This window comes from Myxine glutinosa, chromosome 6 (assembly GCF_964187855.1).
Source record: "Myxine glutinosa chromosome 6, kmMyxGlut1.1, whole genome shotgun sequence".
Lineage (NCBI taxonomy): Eukaryota > Metazoa > Chordata > Myxini > Myxiniformes > Myxinidae > Myxine > Myxine glutinosa.
The window spans coordinates 125,647,625-125,663,813 of NC_136266.1; the positions used below are offsets into that span (position 1 = coordinate 125,647,625).

Consider the following 16,189-nt stretch of genomic DNA (forward strand, 5'->3'; position numbering starts at 1 on the left):
AGATTAAAATTGACGATCTCAATCAAAGCTCGGGTCAATCGGATTAAAATTGATGATTTTTCAGGTGAAAATTGATATTAGAAGTTTGACCTTGAGTTGACCTTTGGACCCCAAAATAATTTGTTTTTCAATTTCGTGATGTACAATGTAATTGCCGTTTCATTTTCAGGTTAATCGGATGAAAATTGACGATTGTTTCCCGATGAAAATGATGATTTTAGAAGTTTGACCTTGAGTTGACCTTTGACCTTTTGACCTCTAAATAGTTGCTTTCCCAATTCAGTGATGCACTATGTAATTGCTGTTTAATTTTCAAGTCAATCAGATAATAAAAAGTGATGATTTTTCAGATGAAAATAGATGATTTTGGAAGTTTGACCTTGAGTTGACCTTTTGACCTCAAAAAGTTGGTTTCCCAATTTAGTGACAATATGCAAATGCTGTTCAATTTTCAAGTCAATCAGATGAAAAATGACAATTTTAGAAAATTGACTTCAAGACCTTTGACCATTAATCTCATCAATAGGGTTCTTCCTTATGACGAACTCTACCATCTTCACCGATCGTGAAGATCTGTTTAAAATTGTCACCTGTAGGCAATTGACAGACAAACAGCCAAACAGACAGACAGACAGACAATAAACGCAGAAGACCAACTAATATACTTGAAAAATCTTTCATTTTGCAAGTAACAATTATGCTTGTTGAGAAAAAATAAAAATGAAAACACTAACAGATGATTAAAAACGCTCAATGTGACAGCAAAGAGCATATGGAGAACTCCGAGAATAATGGATGTCTTCATTTTGTAGGAATTCAGGAAACTGAGCTTGTTCAATGCAAGATTCCATATCTGAAAAATAAATTACAAACTTAAGTAATTGTTTCAATCACCATTGTCATTGGTAGCATTTCAAGCTTTGTTGGAGTTTTAGCTCCTCGATCCACTGTTTTTGGTGTGGACTCCATGCATAACTGCTTTAATACAGGTTGATGGTCATTTAACAACCACATATATATATATATATATATATATATATATATATACACATACATACATACACACACATACACATGTATACATACACACACATATTATATATATACACACACACACACACACACACACACACACACACACACACACACACACACACACACACACACACACACACACACACACACACACACACACACACACACACACACACACACACACACACACACACACACATCCAGGGTTCCAGATCAGAATTTACATGAAGCCAGGGGTGGCAAACAAATTTTAAAATGTCTTGGATAAATAGCTTACCGGGTCAATTCCAAATGGATACGGAATTCCTGAATACACCCCAGAAACATTGGGATCAAGCTGCAAAACTGGTTCCCGTAGTAGCTTCGCCTCTCTGGAAAGACAGCAGTTGATGAATAGAAGGTCTAGCGCTCCAGAACCAAAAGCTGTATTCATCTTGAAGATCGATTAAAATCTCGAACTTTCACTACGCCTGCTCCCTGAGAAATTGGTTTGCATTAGAGCAGAACCACCGATACATCAAGCTGCAGTGACTAAAGGGTGATGAAAGAGGCATCACGGCACCAAGACGAGAGGGGGTGTGGGGGAGCTGACAAATTCAGCATGGAAAGCAAAAAGGTCAATGGCTACATGATTGCACTAAAGCTTGAATGAGAGAGAGAAACGGTCATGGTTTAAGGAAAGAAATCGGTTTGCTTGTCGTGTTTCGTTGGGAAAGGAAGAAGCGTAGCCCGGCAGCACGAACCAATTGAATTCCACAGACAGGGCTCTGTGAAAATAGCACAACAATAAGCGCACACACGCACACACTGAGAAGCAAAATTTCCAAGTCAAAAGGAGGACAAACCCCAGACAAGATTAGCTGACACTCATCACGGAACAGATGGCATCGTCGGCCCGACAAACGATGAAATTGTGGGTCTCGCCAAATAAATATACCTGACCCCGCCCGCCTTCCTCTCTTTTCTTCCCAGAGAAAGGAAAGCTCAATGCAAGCAGCACCACAGAGGCATTGTTAAACGAGCTTTTCCTCACATGTGAAACACACGTGGCTGATATGGGCTCGTTTCGGTTTTCCAAACGTTTTACAACAGGATTTGGTGTTTTGATGAGACATCATCCCCTCCCCAAAAATCAAAAAATGAGACGAGGAATAGCAATTAAAATCTGGAGGCCCATAATTTGTGAAAACTTTGGAGATTTACACAAAATTTAAAGGAGGATGAACAGCCAGCTTTACCTTTGCTAAAGGGCAGAATTCATCACCTTGGTCATGAAGTCACAGCAGCACATAATCCCGGTTTATAATTTGAACAAATTAAAAAGAGAACTCCATTCATGCGTGCTTGCCAAATGTGCTAGGAATACTGCCGCCTAACACGCACTCCACACACACCAGCGGCAGCACTGCCCAGCTGGGTGAGTATTTCCTGGCAGGGGTTTTGAGACATGTTGGATATTGAAAAGCTATGGAGGTATTGGACTCATGGAGGATACCTTTGTCTGTGGGCCAGCAGCAGCACAGCCTGACACCACATCCCAATATTCACTATATAGCACGTATGTGATTCATTCAAAAAGAACCCGGGCAACGCCAGGTGCATTCAGCTAGTATATATATATATATATATATATATATATATATATATATATATATATATATATATATATATATAAGTTTATAATTTCATTAATTATAAGATCCATATAATGAGTGGATACCAGAGATAATGTACCGTGTGGCAGGCGGTGCTTATCGCTGCCATTAAGGTACAGCACAGCTGGATGGGATACCTTAATAATGGTTCACCACTCATGGTTCAGCCAAACAGTGCAATCTTTGTTTCATCAGACCACAGAATCTTGTTTCTCGCAGTCTGCGAGTCCTTTAGGTGCTTTTTTGGCAACTCCGGGCAGGCTTTCATGTGTATTTCACTGAGGAGAGGCTTCCGTCTGGCCACTCTACCATAAAGCCCAGATCGGTGGAGTGTTGCAGTGATGGTTGTCTATCTGGAAGTTTCTCCAATCTCTACACAGGATCTCTGGAGCTCAGCTAGAGTGACCGTCGGGTTCTGGGTCATCTCTCTTACCCAGGCCCTTCTCCCCCGATTGCTCAGTTTGGCCGGGCGACCAGCTCAAGGAAGAGTCCTGGTTGTTCCAAACTTCTTCCATTTAAGAATTATCGAGGCCACTGTGCTCTTGGGAACCTTCAATGCAGCAGAAATTTTTTTGTAGGCTCCCCCAGATCTGTGCCTCGACACAATCCTGTCTCTGAGCTCTGCAGACAATTCCTTCGAAATCATGGCTTGGTTTTTGCTCTGATATGCATTGTCAGCTGTGAGACCTTATATGGACAGGTGTGTGCCTTTCCAAATCATGTCCAATCAATTGAATTTACGACAGGTGGACTCCAATCAAGGTGCAGAAACATCTCAAAGACGACCAAGAGAAATGGGAGGCACCTGAGCTAAATTTCAAGCGTCATAGCAAAGGGTATGAATACTTATGTAAATGTGATATTTCAGTTTTTTTTCTTTTTAATAAATTTGCAAAACTTTCTAAAATCCTGTTTTGTCTTTGTCATTTTGGGGTATTGAGTGTAGATTGATGAGCGAAAAAATGAATTTAAACGATTTCAGCATAAGGCTGCAACATAACAAAATGTGAAAAAAGTGAAGGGGTCTGAATACTTTCTGAATGCACTGTATATAGATATATGTTATGAGGCATCGATGGATTTGGGCTATCGACCGATCGCTCTGCGCTATCAATAGATCCATCTTTCGCGCAGCGTCGGTAGATGGCGCAGGCATCGATCGATCGCACATAACATTACCACTCTTGGCATTCGTCACATTCGATCATTAATTTGCCGTCATCTGGGCAGCGTGTTTAATTTCTCCCCCTTATCTTTTCATTACATTAGTGACAAAAAGAACGTTTAAGTCATATATAAATGGTGTTTAGTAAGTAGCGTATTGGAAAGACATTTTATATCGAAACGATTATAAAATGATAGAATGTTGAAAGGCATATTAAATGAATTAACAGAGTTTCGCTTTGGTTTTTACCAACGCGCCTTCCGAGCCGATTTCAACATCCGTGTGCCGAATCCCCAATGTGATCGCAAAGGTATTTCTCCGGGTACATTGCGGTATTTCCATGTTTTCCCATGTATTACTTCAGCTCGTGATTGTGGTTGATGTTGATTTGTGTTGCATATACAACCAATTTTTTTTTTTTTTTTTTTTTGTATACTGAATCGAGGCTCGTGAAAGAGCCGACAACCACGAGGGAAAGACAGCACAGGGGGACCGCGAGGGAAAGACAGCACAGGGGGACCACGAGGGAAAGACAGCACAGGGGGACTGCGAGGGAAAGACAGTACAGGGGGACCGCGAGGGAAAGACAGCACACGGGGACCGTGAGGGAAAGACAGTACAGGGGGACCTTGAGGGAAAGACAGCACAGGGGGACCATGAGGGAAAGACAGCACAGGGGGACCACGAGGGAAAGACAGCACACGGGGACCATGAGGGAAAGACAGCACACGGGGACCGCGAGGGAAAGACAGTACACGGGGACCGCGAGGGAAAGACAGCACACGGGGACCGCGAGGGAAAGACGGCACACGGGGACCACGAGGGAAAGACAGCACAGGGGGACCGCAAGGGAAAGACAGCACACGGGAACCACGAGGGAAAGACAGTACAGGGGGACCACGAGGGAAAGACAGCACATGGGGACCGCGAGGGAAAGACAGCACACGGGGACCGCGAGGGAAAGACAGCACACGGGGACCGCGAGGGAAAGACAGCACACAGGGACCGCGAGGGAAAGACAGCACACGGGGACCGCGAGGGAAAGACAGCACACGGGGACCGCGAGGGAAAGACAGCACAGGGGGACCACGAGGGAAAGACAGCACACGGGGACCGCAAGGGAAAGACAGCACACGGGGACCGCGAGGGAAAGACAGCACAGGGGGACCACGAGGGAAAGACAGCACACGGGGACCACGAGGGAAAGACAGCACACGGGGACCGTGAGGGAAAGACAGTACACGGGGACCACAAGGGAAAGACAGTACACGGGGACCACAAGGGAAAGACAGCACACGGGGACCGCGAGGGAAAGACAGCACATGGGGACCGCGAGGGAAAGACAGCACATGGGGACCGCAAGGGAAAGACAGCACACGGGGACCGCGAGGGAAAGACAGCACACGGGGACCATGAGGGAAAGACAGCACACGGGGACCGCGAGGGAAAGACAGCACACGGGGACAGCGAGGGAAAGACAGCACAGGGGGACCACGAGGGAAAGACAGCACACGGGGACCGTGAGGGAAAGACAGTACACGGGGACCGCAAGGGAAAGACAGCACACGGGGACCGCGAGGGAAAGACAGCACATGGGGACCACGAGGGAAAGACAGCACATGGGGACCGCGAGGGAAAGACAGCACATGGGGACCGCAAGGGAAAGACAGCACAGGGGGACCACGAGGGAAAGACAGCACATGGGGACCGCGAGGGAAAGACAGAATTGTTCCTTCCCTTCCTCATGTGAGGAAAGTTACACATTATTAATATTATCTTATTGAAGAGCAACGAGTTTCCAAAGGGAAGGAACAATTAGTTGTATATGGAACACAAATCAATGTCAACCACAATCACGAGTTGAACTAATACATGGAACCACAATCACGATGACGGCAAATTAATGATCGAATGTGACGAATGCCAAGAGTGCTGATGTTATGCGCGATCGATCGATGAATGTGCCATCTACGATGCCTGTGCGAACGATGGATCCATCGATAGCGCAGCGCGATCGGTCGACAGCGCAAATCCATTGATGGCGCATAACATATACACATGCGCGCTAGCAAGATGGCCTAGAAATATGCACACACATCCAAAGCTGTCTCTAGCCTGAGTTTGAATGCCGACCTAGCTATAAACTGGCGTCCTGGTGTTTCACATGCAGGGGGATTCATCAATGTATGTGCCGTCCCTCAGATGGACGTTAACCTGGGCACCCCATCTGCCAGCATTAGTTGGTAGACATTAAACGACGCATGGTGTCTTTTGTGAGGAGTAGGTGAACTATCATCAGCACCTTAAAATTCTAAATTCCTGCCCTAACTACTGTTGGGGAGGCAATGGCAAACCACCCAGTGTTATCGTTGCCAAGACACTCCTTTGGCAGGACCACTCAGTATGGTACATCGGGACACACACACATGCGTGCACGCACGCATACACAGAAAACAACGTACGTCCAACCGCCATGTTCAAACATCGGCTTTATGCTCCACGATGATCCAAAGATGTTGATGGATTTGGAAAAACAGTCGTTGTAGATGAAGCCGGTGTATATTGAGAAAATGCCCATGAGGAGGATGATGTATCGTCCAGAATATAGAATTTTCCAAATCTGTAAATTAGATGAAGCACGGTTCACAGCAAAAAAAAAAAAAGATGACCTTACAAGATCAGGTTCAATTAAACCAACGTGATATTACATTTTATAAACAATATTGAAGTTGAAGATTTAAGTTGAAAAACATATATTATAAATTAAAAAAATTCCCCAAACTACATTTGAGGTATAACGCCAATATGACCTAGTTTAAAAAATATTCGTATCACCTCACCAGATGAACAGTGTCAGAGGCTAGCATGTCACTTTGATCCAGAAAGACCAATATAACATACAAATCACATCTAGATCCAAAATACAATTGGGGCACGTGGCCTCAAGGTCAAAACCAGATCTCACCTCGTTTCTGCCTCCGCCACCTGAGGGGCACCTTTGATGCAGTATCCACAAGGCAAAAAGGAAGAGCATGACCCCATGGCCCAAATCACCAAACATGACGGCAAAGAGAAAAGGGAAGGTGATGATGGTGTATGGTGCTGAGATAGGGGTGAACAACAGTAGTGCGGGTGAACAATTGGCATAGAACAGTGAAGGCCATCTTTAAGAACATCAATGATTGGCTCCTAGAGGGTGGGGAACTTACTGAATACCATGCAAGTTAATAACTAGCATGTCATGCACAATTTATGGATGCATCAAAAGCTACATTCCCATCAATGGGACACTGGTTCAATGGCTTCATGGGCTGTAATTCGCATTCCAACAACAAGTTTGTAATCACGTGACATACATGTGGAATTGAAAAATCCACAAATACTCTTGGCAAAAAAGAAAACGAATTAACCACAACATTGGAACAAAAGGTTTCCAAATGAAGATCCCAAATTGATCGATAGTTGAGTTGCGTAATCAGACGAGCACAAATTCCGCACCAAGCATCATGGCTTGTACATCATTAAGAAATGCAAATTAAAAACACAATTATGAGAGGATATGGCAGGGGCTCTGCGGATTTCCCCCAACTGCTTCCCTTCGAGGGACACCATTTATTAGTTAATTAACCAACAAGGTCAAAATGATCTACAAGACCCAACTTTCTGATGAAGTGCGGCACATTGTGGTTTACAGGCCTACATATTAGGTGAATGTGGAGGCCATCGACACAAATATCTGTTTGATACATTTATGAATGATACCTGTGTAGCTCTTTACAAGGCAACGGTGCACACATTTTGATGCCAAACCAGAAGGTCAATATGGTGGTTGTAATTCCCCTAACACAAAGGCATTTACTTGTGCTGGAAGCAGAACATTATGGATCCCGTTGGGGAAGCTATCTTCGATGGAACATGATAGTCCAACAGTATACCAAAGTGAGAGATCACGAAGGGTCGTTTTAAAAAGCAATGCATGCACAAACTCCACCTTGGTGAACCTTTAAAATTAGCTCATTTCACCACAACACAAGACCATTCCACGATATGCCCCACAATAGATTTTAAAAATAACCCTGAGTGGGCTGGTCATCTCTTGAGTTAGTTGTCAGACATCTACTGATTTGGTGGGATTGGGGAGGGGGACCCCCTAATCCCCTGAGAGGCCCCCCGAAAACGACTTTGAAAAATCTAAGACTGAGCGATTTACACCAATCATAATACAAACATTTCTTTCGCACAAATTTATTTGTAATATTGGTGACATTTATTTATTTGTAATTTATTTGCAATCTAAAAAGGTCCAAGTGGTCTAAAGCTCTAAATAGTCAAGGGTGCAAGCTGGTGTAATGGGTCTTAAGGGTCTTTTGGATCCTCATGGTCTTTAATAGTCCTCTGGGTTTTCGGGGTATTTTGGGTATTCGCGGTGTTTAATGGTCTATGGGGGTGTTTTGGGTCTTCGGGGTCTCCAAAGGTCTCAGGGGTCTCAGCAGTCTAAAGGGTCGAAAGGTATTGTTATGTTTGTTGGGGTAGAGATGAAATACCTCAGTGAAGTCAGGAATGTATAGTTTAGCATGGACCATGTGACATGTAGAAAGCCCATTTCGATGTACATAAGCAGGGTAAACAGTGAGCTTGAGTGTTTATGTGTCACCACACAGAGGGTGGTTTTGTGTGTTAGATAAATTGGGCTCAAGGATAATTCCCAGTATATACTTGCCTCCTTTGATTTTTTCCTTATATTTTTACATTCACTCGGCCAGCCATGAACTCGGTCCCTTAAACCACAACAACCGAGATAATGCCAAACATTCCTGAGCGCCAATAAACCCTGACCCACCAACCGCCTAAGGAAAAAGGCCCCACCCAGTAGAGGCAGAGAATCGATGGGCGGGCAAGAGGGCCGTGAGGCCCGGCCCCCAAAATGCACGATTCATCGAAGCCAACCATGGAGCGTTGGGTGGAACGCGGCGAGTGGTCGGGGTGACATCGGTGTGACGTGAGCGCGAGGAAAGTTTAAGCAGGAGGAATAAGAACCCGCCTCTCTCTTTTTTTTTTCTTTTTTTTTTGTATACAAGATTGAGGGTCGTGAAAGAGCTAATGCCTAGGTCACACATCGGCGGATATTTTGGCGACTACCGGCGACTGCCGGCGATCAAGATTTTTCGGCGACTACTGGCGATGTCGGGCGGTCAAATATGGTCAGGCGGCAGTATGGCGACTGCAGGCGGCCACATTGCGCCTGCATTGCGACGACGCCGAGTGGGATGGCGACTGTCGAAGATCGACGACGACTGCATTGCGGATGCACGGCGGCAGCGTGGCGACAGTCTGGCGGCTAGATTACGACCGATGGCGGATCGCGGCGACTGCATTGGGGCCGGGTGGCGGTTTACTCCGACGTCCGCAAGACTGCAATAAGACCGCCGGCGATTGGAGACGATTCACACAACTTTTTAAATCTTTATTTCTCTATTTTACATTTCACTTTATTCACTTCAATGATGTATGACATTTAGCATAAAGATGTTTGATGTACAATAAGAAAGTTAATAAAGATGTATCATTGTAATGTAATAATCAAACTTTTCTGCAGGGAGAGAGAATGGAAATAAAGTCCAACAAATTATTTCCACTGGTCCAAAGTCCCATAAATAAAGTTTCCAAAGGACCAAAGTCCCAAAAATAAAGTTCCCAAAAGTCCCAAGTCCAAACAATAAAGCCATATCCTTGTCGGCACCACAGGACCTCACTCCACGGAGACCCTCACACCATCCTGTCTTGCCATGGAATCGTGGTATGTCGTAATGCAGTCGCCAGGCAGTCGTATCTTTGTCGCCAATGGCCGTAACTCGGCCGCCACTAGTCCTACTGCTGTCGTCGTCAGTCTCCCATAGCTGCAGGGGAGACGTGGCAGTTCTTCTGTAGTCGATATGCAGCCGCAACAGTGTCGGCCCGTAGTCGGGAAGATGCCGCAGGAAGGCCGTATGGCATTCGCATCTCTGCCGTGCTGGCTGGTGGGGCGATTGCGGAAGACTATGAGCGACTGGGTTGCGGCCGCTTTACGCTCTTATTACGGATACCGACGACAGCATGGCGGTTCCATCATGACAGCATGGCGGATTTTTTTCCATTGCGACTGAGCGCGCCGTTTTTAAACATATAAAAAACTTTTTGGCCCCTTTGCGACTCTCGCCGACTGCAGCCGACCTGGGGAAGATAACCACGACTACAGGCGACCGTCCATTACGGTTTCATTACGATTGTCGGTGGATGGTGGCGATTTTTTCAGTCGCCAGTAGTCGCCGACAAATCCGCCTATGTGTGACCTACGCATAACATTAATCACACAAAAAGTCAAACCGACACACAAAACACAAAATAAGGGGAGCGGTAGACCAGATGGGGAGAGAGGGGGAAGGACACAAACAACATTTGAGAGCAAGGACATCGAGAGAACTGTGGGAGGGACAGGGCTTGAGGGGAAGTGGGAGAGGTATAAAACATATGGACACTGCAAGGACTTCCAGGAAAGAAGTTGGAATTTCAAAAAAGTGTATCTGGGGTGGAAATTAGCGGGGGTAGAAAAGATCAAGGCTTTGGATGGGGGGAGATGAGAGATGGTGGTGAACAGCTGTTTTAAAGACCTGGAGGGAGGAGTGGGATTGAAGAGAGTGGGGCAGTTTGTTCCAGAGGCAGGAGAAAAGGGGAATGAAAGAGTGAAGGTGAGCAGAGAGCCTTGATTTTGGCAGTTTAACCATAAGAGGGTTGCTGGCAGATCTTGTGCGACCTGTAGGAATATTTGGGGGACAGAGCACAGAGAGAGAGAGCTGGGGGAGCAAGGCCGGAGAGGAGTCGGTAGAAGACAGAAAGACCACCAACCTGCCTGCGGTGAGTGAGTGAAAGGCCCTCGGAGTTAGCTTCATCGCAGGAGATTCCAATGATTCTGAAAGCTTTGGTTTCAACAGCGTGAAGCCGAGCTAGGTGTGAGGCAGGAGCACCGGCCCAGAGGGGGGGGGGGGGGGGGACAGTATTCCATCGAGCTGCGGATGAAAGCCTTGCATGTGGTGAGGAGCTCAGGTGTGCCAAGGAAGGACTTCACACGACGGAGGATGCCTAGATGGCAACTGGCTTTGGAGGCCAGCTTGGAAATGTGGTTTTCCCAAGAAAGATCATGGCAGATAGTTAGACCCAAAAGCTTGAGCGACAGAACTTCTTGGAGAGGATTGTTGAGAAAGTGGATGGGAGGGTTTTCCAGTCGGTCTTTTCAGAGAGACATAGTAAGAGTGTGAGATTTGTTAGGATTGAAAGATATGTTCCACTTGTTTGACCAGTCTGTGATATTGTCCAGGTCTGCAGAGAGTGAGGAGGCTGCAGACTGCCGATCTGAGGGATGAGGAACGGAGTGGCAGAGAGTGGAGTCATCAGCAAAGAGATAGAGGATTTTCCAGAGAGTCGGAGAGATCATTGATGAAGATCAGAAATAGCACAGGGCCCAGAACACTACCTTGGGGAACTCCAGCCAGAACAGGAAGGGGAGATGAGAGAAATACATTCAGGGCCACACGTTGACTACGACCAGAAAGGAAGTCCGCAAGCCATGCGAGCAGATTTCCATGGATACCATAGGAGGAGAGTTTGGTAAGCAGAGCTGGGTGCCAGACCGTATTGAAGGCACGTGATTTGTCAAGGGAGACAGCTCTGATTTCCTGTTTGGTATTGAGGACCTCCAACTATTGTTGAGACAGCAGAAGCAACATGTCCAGAGTAGAATGACCTGGTCTGAAACCAAATTGATGATCGGAGATCAAGCCATTGGAGAAGAGGAAATATTTGATATCCGAGGCAATGATGGATTCCATGACTTTGCTGATAATTGGAAGCAGGCTGATTGGTCTGTAGTTGCAAGGATCTGTTTTTGCACCTTTTTGTGTCAAGCAGTAATGTTTGCTGATTTCCAAGATTCTGGCAGATGACGTTGAGCAAAAGAGAGCGTGAAAAGAACAGAGAGAGGGTGAGATAGAGCGGCAGAGCAGGATTTTAGGACCCGTGGGCTGATGCCGTTTGGTCCAGTTGCAGAATCCGAGTCGAGGTTTGACAAAAACTTCTCCACCTTATCAGGAGAGAAGGACACAGAATCCAGGAGCAGTTTGGTTCGACTGGGTAAGGTGGGAACAGAGAGAGATGGGTTTGGGACACAAGATTTTGAGGCAAACACAGAGTTGAGGCATTCGGCTTTGTCACGTGCGGTTTCAACTGTGTAGCCATTTGAGGTAAGGGAGGGGATGGAGGGGGAACAAATACCAGAAACGGATTTGACCAGACGGCACCAGGATTTGGAGGAAGGAGACAGGTTTGAGAGTCTCTTTCTGTCTGTCTGTCTGTCTCTTGCTCTCCCTCTCTGGCTCTCCCTCTCTGGCTCTCCCTCTCTCTCTGGCTCTCCCTCTCTCTCTGGCTCTCCCTCTCTCTCTGGCTCTCTGGCTCTCCCTCTCTCTCTGGCTCTCCCTCTGGCTCTCCCCCTCTCTCTGGCTCTCCCTCTCTCTCTGGCTCTCCCTCTCTCTCTGGCTCTCCCTCTCTCTGGCTCTCCCTCTCTCTCTGGCTCTCCCTCTCTCTCTGGCTCTCCCTCTCTCTCTGGCTCTCCCTCTCTCTCTCTCTCTGGCTCTCCCTCTCTCTCTCTCTCTGGCTCTCCCTCTCTCTCTGGCTCTCCCTCTCTCTCTGGCTCTCCCTCTCTCTCTGGCTCTCCCTCTCTCTCTGGCTCTCCCTCTCTCTCTGGCTCTCCCTCTCTCTGGCTCTCCCTCTCTCTGGCTCTCCCTCTCTCTGGCTCTCCCTCTCTCTGGCTCTCCCCCTCTCTGGCTCTCCCCCTCTCTGGCTCTCCCTCTCTGGCTCTCCCTCTCTGGCTCTCCCTCTCTCTGGCTCGGTTTTGGACTAGGAAGGCGGCGCATTAGTGTGGTCCTGGAACTTGGAGTTTGGGTGCACTTTTGAGGAGAGTGGGGAGATCTTGGCTGTGTGGGTAGCATTGTAAGGTGTTGGTTGATGGTGGTACTCTTTGGAGATGGAGGAGGTCACGAGCGAAACAAAGAAGGATCCTACCTGCTTGCCTCATGCCGGCTGCTGGCTACGTGCGCGATTCTGCACCATCTTGTGCACTTTCAGCACGGTGATTCTGGTTCGACGACCAGCAAGCCCTACCAGGCATTTGTGGCTGCAACGCTAAGTGCCAACTGGCTTGAAAGGAAACCATTTATTTTTATTTTACCTTTCCCCTTGTCTGTATTCGTGTCTGAATGGAGGCGTCTCAAATTAGGATTTAGTTTTTACTTATACACTCATTTTTACCTCATTGCTTTATTTCTTTAACTCTGAGTACGGATGACGTCCAGTGCCGCAACCCGCGAAAATGTTTTGTGTACGGATGACGTTACTACACGTCATCGACTATACCGACAAATAGATCATCAGTACGTGGTTGCATTCCCGTAATGCCAAATGAATCCCGTACCAGGGGTATTTTTATCAAAAAAAAATCCCGTACTCAAAGGGTTAAATTCATCATTGTCTGGCATTTTATTTGTCGTGTGAGTTTATTTGTTCCGTGGGTTTTGGATTCAACCCCGTGTGGTTCCATCTGAGGTAAGCACCTTGGTTTTCCTTCCCCCGCGCACAACACACTGACCGCCAAATTTTCGGCTTATTCGCCTCGGAATTAAAGCATCGTTTGGCTATCCGCCGCCCGTGGTCTTAATCACAGGCGACACGACAGTATATCACCGGCGACACGACTATGTTCGCAGTGACACAAACAGTATATAATTAATAGACAGGAGCAACCGCACATTCAAACAGTACACAATTAAAAGACATATAATCACACGGCTTCATGGATGGCTTAACGGATTTTTTTTTTCGGTTTTATATATATTGTTGCGGATCTCAGCGCCGGCCTTCTCCCCTTACCAAGGGGGGATTAGTTCCCTTGTCTTTGACTGGCCGACGGGACCCAGGACCTATGACGTCCTTCCCGGACAGCACGAAATAGGGTCTTAGGACTAGAATCACTATTACCTAATTATTCACGCTGCCCTGAAATGAGGAAATAAGCCCCGCATGAATCACGCGTGCTGAGACGCCGAGCGGTGCGTACACGCGATCCGTGCCGTTTATATGGTGACCCCGGTTCTAGCGATCTTATTCGTACCATGCTTAGCCAATGGAGAAATCACAAAGGCGATCGAATTGGGAAGAAAGGAACACAAGATTTATTTACACGATACAGGGATTCCAGAAAAATGGGGACACAGTGCAGCCTTAAAACAGTCTTGACTTAATCCCCAGGACAAACGGGCCTGTCTCACACACAGACACACTCACACGGGGCTTGCAGCTGCGAGATGATGGTCCGCGTCCAAGGATGGCTCTCGTGCAGCTCCCTCCGGTCTCTGGCTCGTCCCGTGCAGATGGTAAGTAGAGGGGCAGGAGCTCTCCGCGTGTCATTTGGCGCACAAGAGTTAATACGGGGCGATTTGGTAGGGAGCGGACTTCGGTGGTTAGCGGTGATCACTGGCGGCTATTACCGCGTTTACTCGTGTGGCTGAAGTAAGCGCTACTTGCCACCGGCGCATCTGGCTGCCTTTCCTTCGGCACATACGTTATACTCGAGATATAGTGCCATGCCTCCAAAGCGAGCTATGCGAATCAAGTTCTTCAAAGTCCTCTTGATCAACCAGTCCTCTCACGTGCGCTCTCCCCTTGCAAGTCCTTTGGGTTCTCCAAGTTCTGCTGGTCAGTCCTCAATCAGTCCTGCTGGTAAGTCCTCTATCAGTCCTCTGTGAGTCCTGGCAAGTCCTGTGCAAGGGCTTTGTGCAGTGACTTTTATAGGCCCGCCCTACAAACCTTCTCGCACTTACCAGACGCGCCTCTCCATGCCCCCTCACGCCATGCCGTTAGAGTACTGGTTGGCTGGTGGCCCTTACCGTCATCGCCTCTGACGCTCCGCCTTGACGCCGCCCCACCCCGACCCCATGCTCCTCCTTCTTAGGCCTACCTCGTGTTACTCGACCAGTGAGCGAGCAAAGGGCAGCAAATGCTGCGGGCAGCCAAAGCGTAACAAATGCTGCGGGCAGCCAAATGGGGCGCGGGATCAATTATGCCCATTGAGGTGGAATTGGAGGGTGGATGCAAAATGAACAGGACCTAAACTCATGTCTTTACACAACGCAGATATTACTAGGGGAAATGGCCTATACTTACACATACTATGACATAACTAATACTACAGGTGGCCTACGTGTTGCTCGTGGACTAACTATGGGGGGCAACCCTTTAACCTTTAATGACCAATATGTGCAAATCTCAAAACCGTAGCAATATATATATATATATATATATATATATATATATATATATATATATATATATATATATATATATATATATATATATATATATATATATATATATATATATATATATATATATATATCTCATCGAGATGATGACCTAAAAATAAAAACTTCATGACCATCTTTAGAATCAGTACAATAACCACAAAGCCAAGTCCACGATTTGGTTTCGGATTCACCCCAAGAGTGAGTCATACATTACAAATACACTGCAGGATTAATTATATCATGGCGTACTCAGTGTCCCATGCTAGTTTAAGCTGTCACTAACATTTTATTAACTTACAAGCATTTTCACCATTTATTAAAAATATTTGGATTTACAAAACGTTGTACAGCTAAACATTTCCATTTGAGCCATCTGATTATTAAACGTGCAAATAGGCCCTACCTATAGTCGCTTACTATCTCGCTTAGCGCTCAGAATGCTTTCCTGGAAAAGAGATCGCCAATCAAAAATGTGCTAAAGGGATTATTACACCATGGTTCATATGGAGATGCATCGCTGACACCGTTATTGCTAATGCAAAGCGGTGTACAAGGGATTCATTAATACATATTGTAAACATACTATTTCATAGATAAGAACTATAACGGCACTTAGTAGAGAGCATACCTCCGCCTGGTTGGCCATATCACTCAATGGTGAAGAATCACTTAAAAATTTCTACTAGCCGGATGCGGATCAATAGGCTTCTCAATTGTGACGTCATCAATTTTGCCAATGTCAAAATCAATAGGCTTCTCAATTGTGACGACCTCTACAACTTGGTGAAGTTTCATGACGATCTGTTTAGAATTGTGGCCTGTAGGCCAGTGATAAACAGACATAATAACAAACACAACCGACCAATATACTTGAAAAAAATCTTCGATTTTGCAAGTAACAAACGGACAGACAGGGGTGAAAACAACATCCATCCACCGTTGGTGGT

The 16,189-nt window shown here is 46.3% G+C and overlaps 1 protein-coding gene across 2 annotated transcripts in view; it reads right to left on the reverse strand.

Moving 5' to 3' along the window:
• Positions 1-16,189, reverse strand: part of LOC137415335 (V-type proton ATPase 116 kDa subunit a 4-like) — a 142,879-nt gene that overhangs the window by 27,087 nt on the left and 99,603 nt on the right. For both annotated transcript variants that reach the window (XM_078780488.1, XM_078780487.1), the window contains exons 12-15: positions 6,821-6,957; positions 6,318-6,475; positions 1,313-1,406; positions 735-853 (exon numbers count right to left, since the gene is read on the reverse strand). In XM_078780488.1, coding sequence (XP_078636614.1) covers positions 735-853; positions 1,313-1,406; positions 6,318-6,475; positions 6,821-6,957 — 508 coding nt within the window. The remainder of the gene's footprint in view (positions 1-734; positions 854-1,312; positions 1,407-6,317; positions 6,476-6,820; positions 6,958-16,189) is intronic.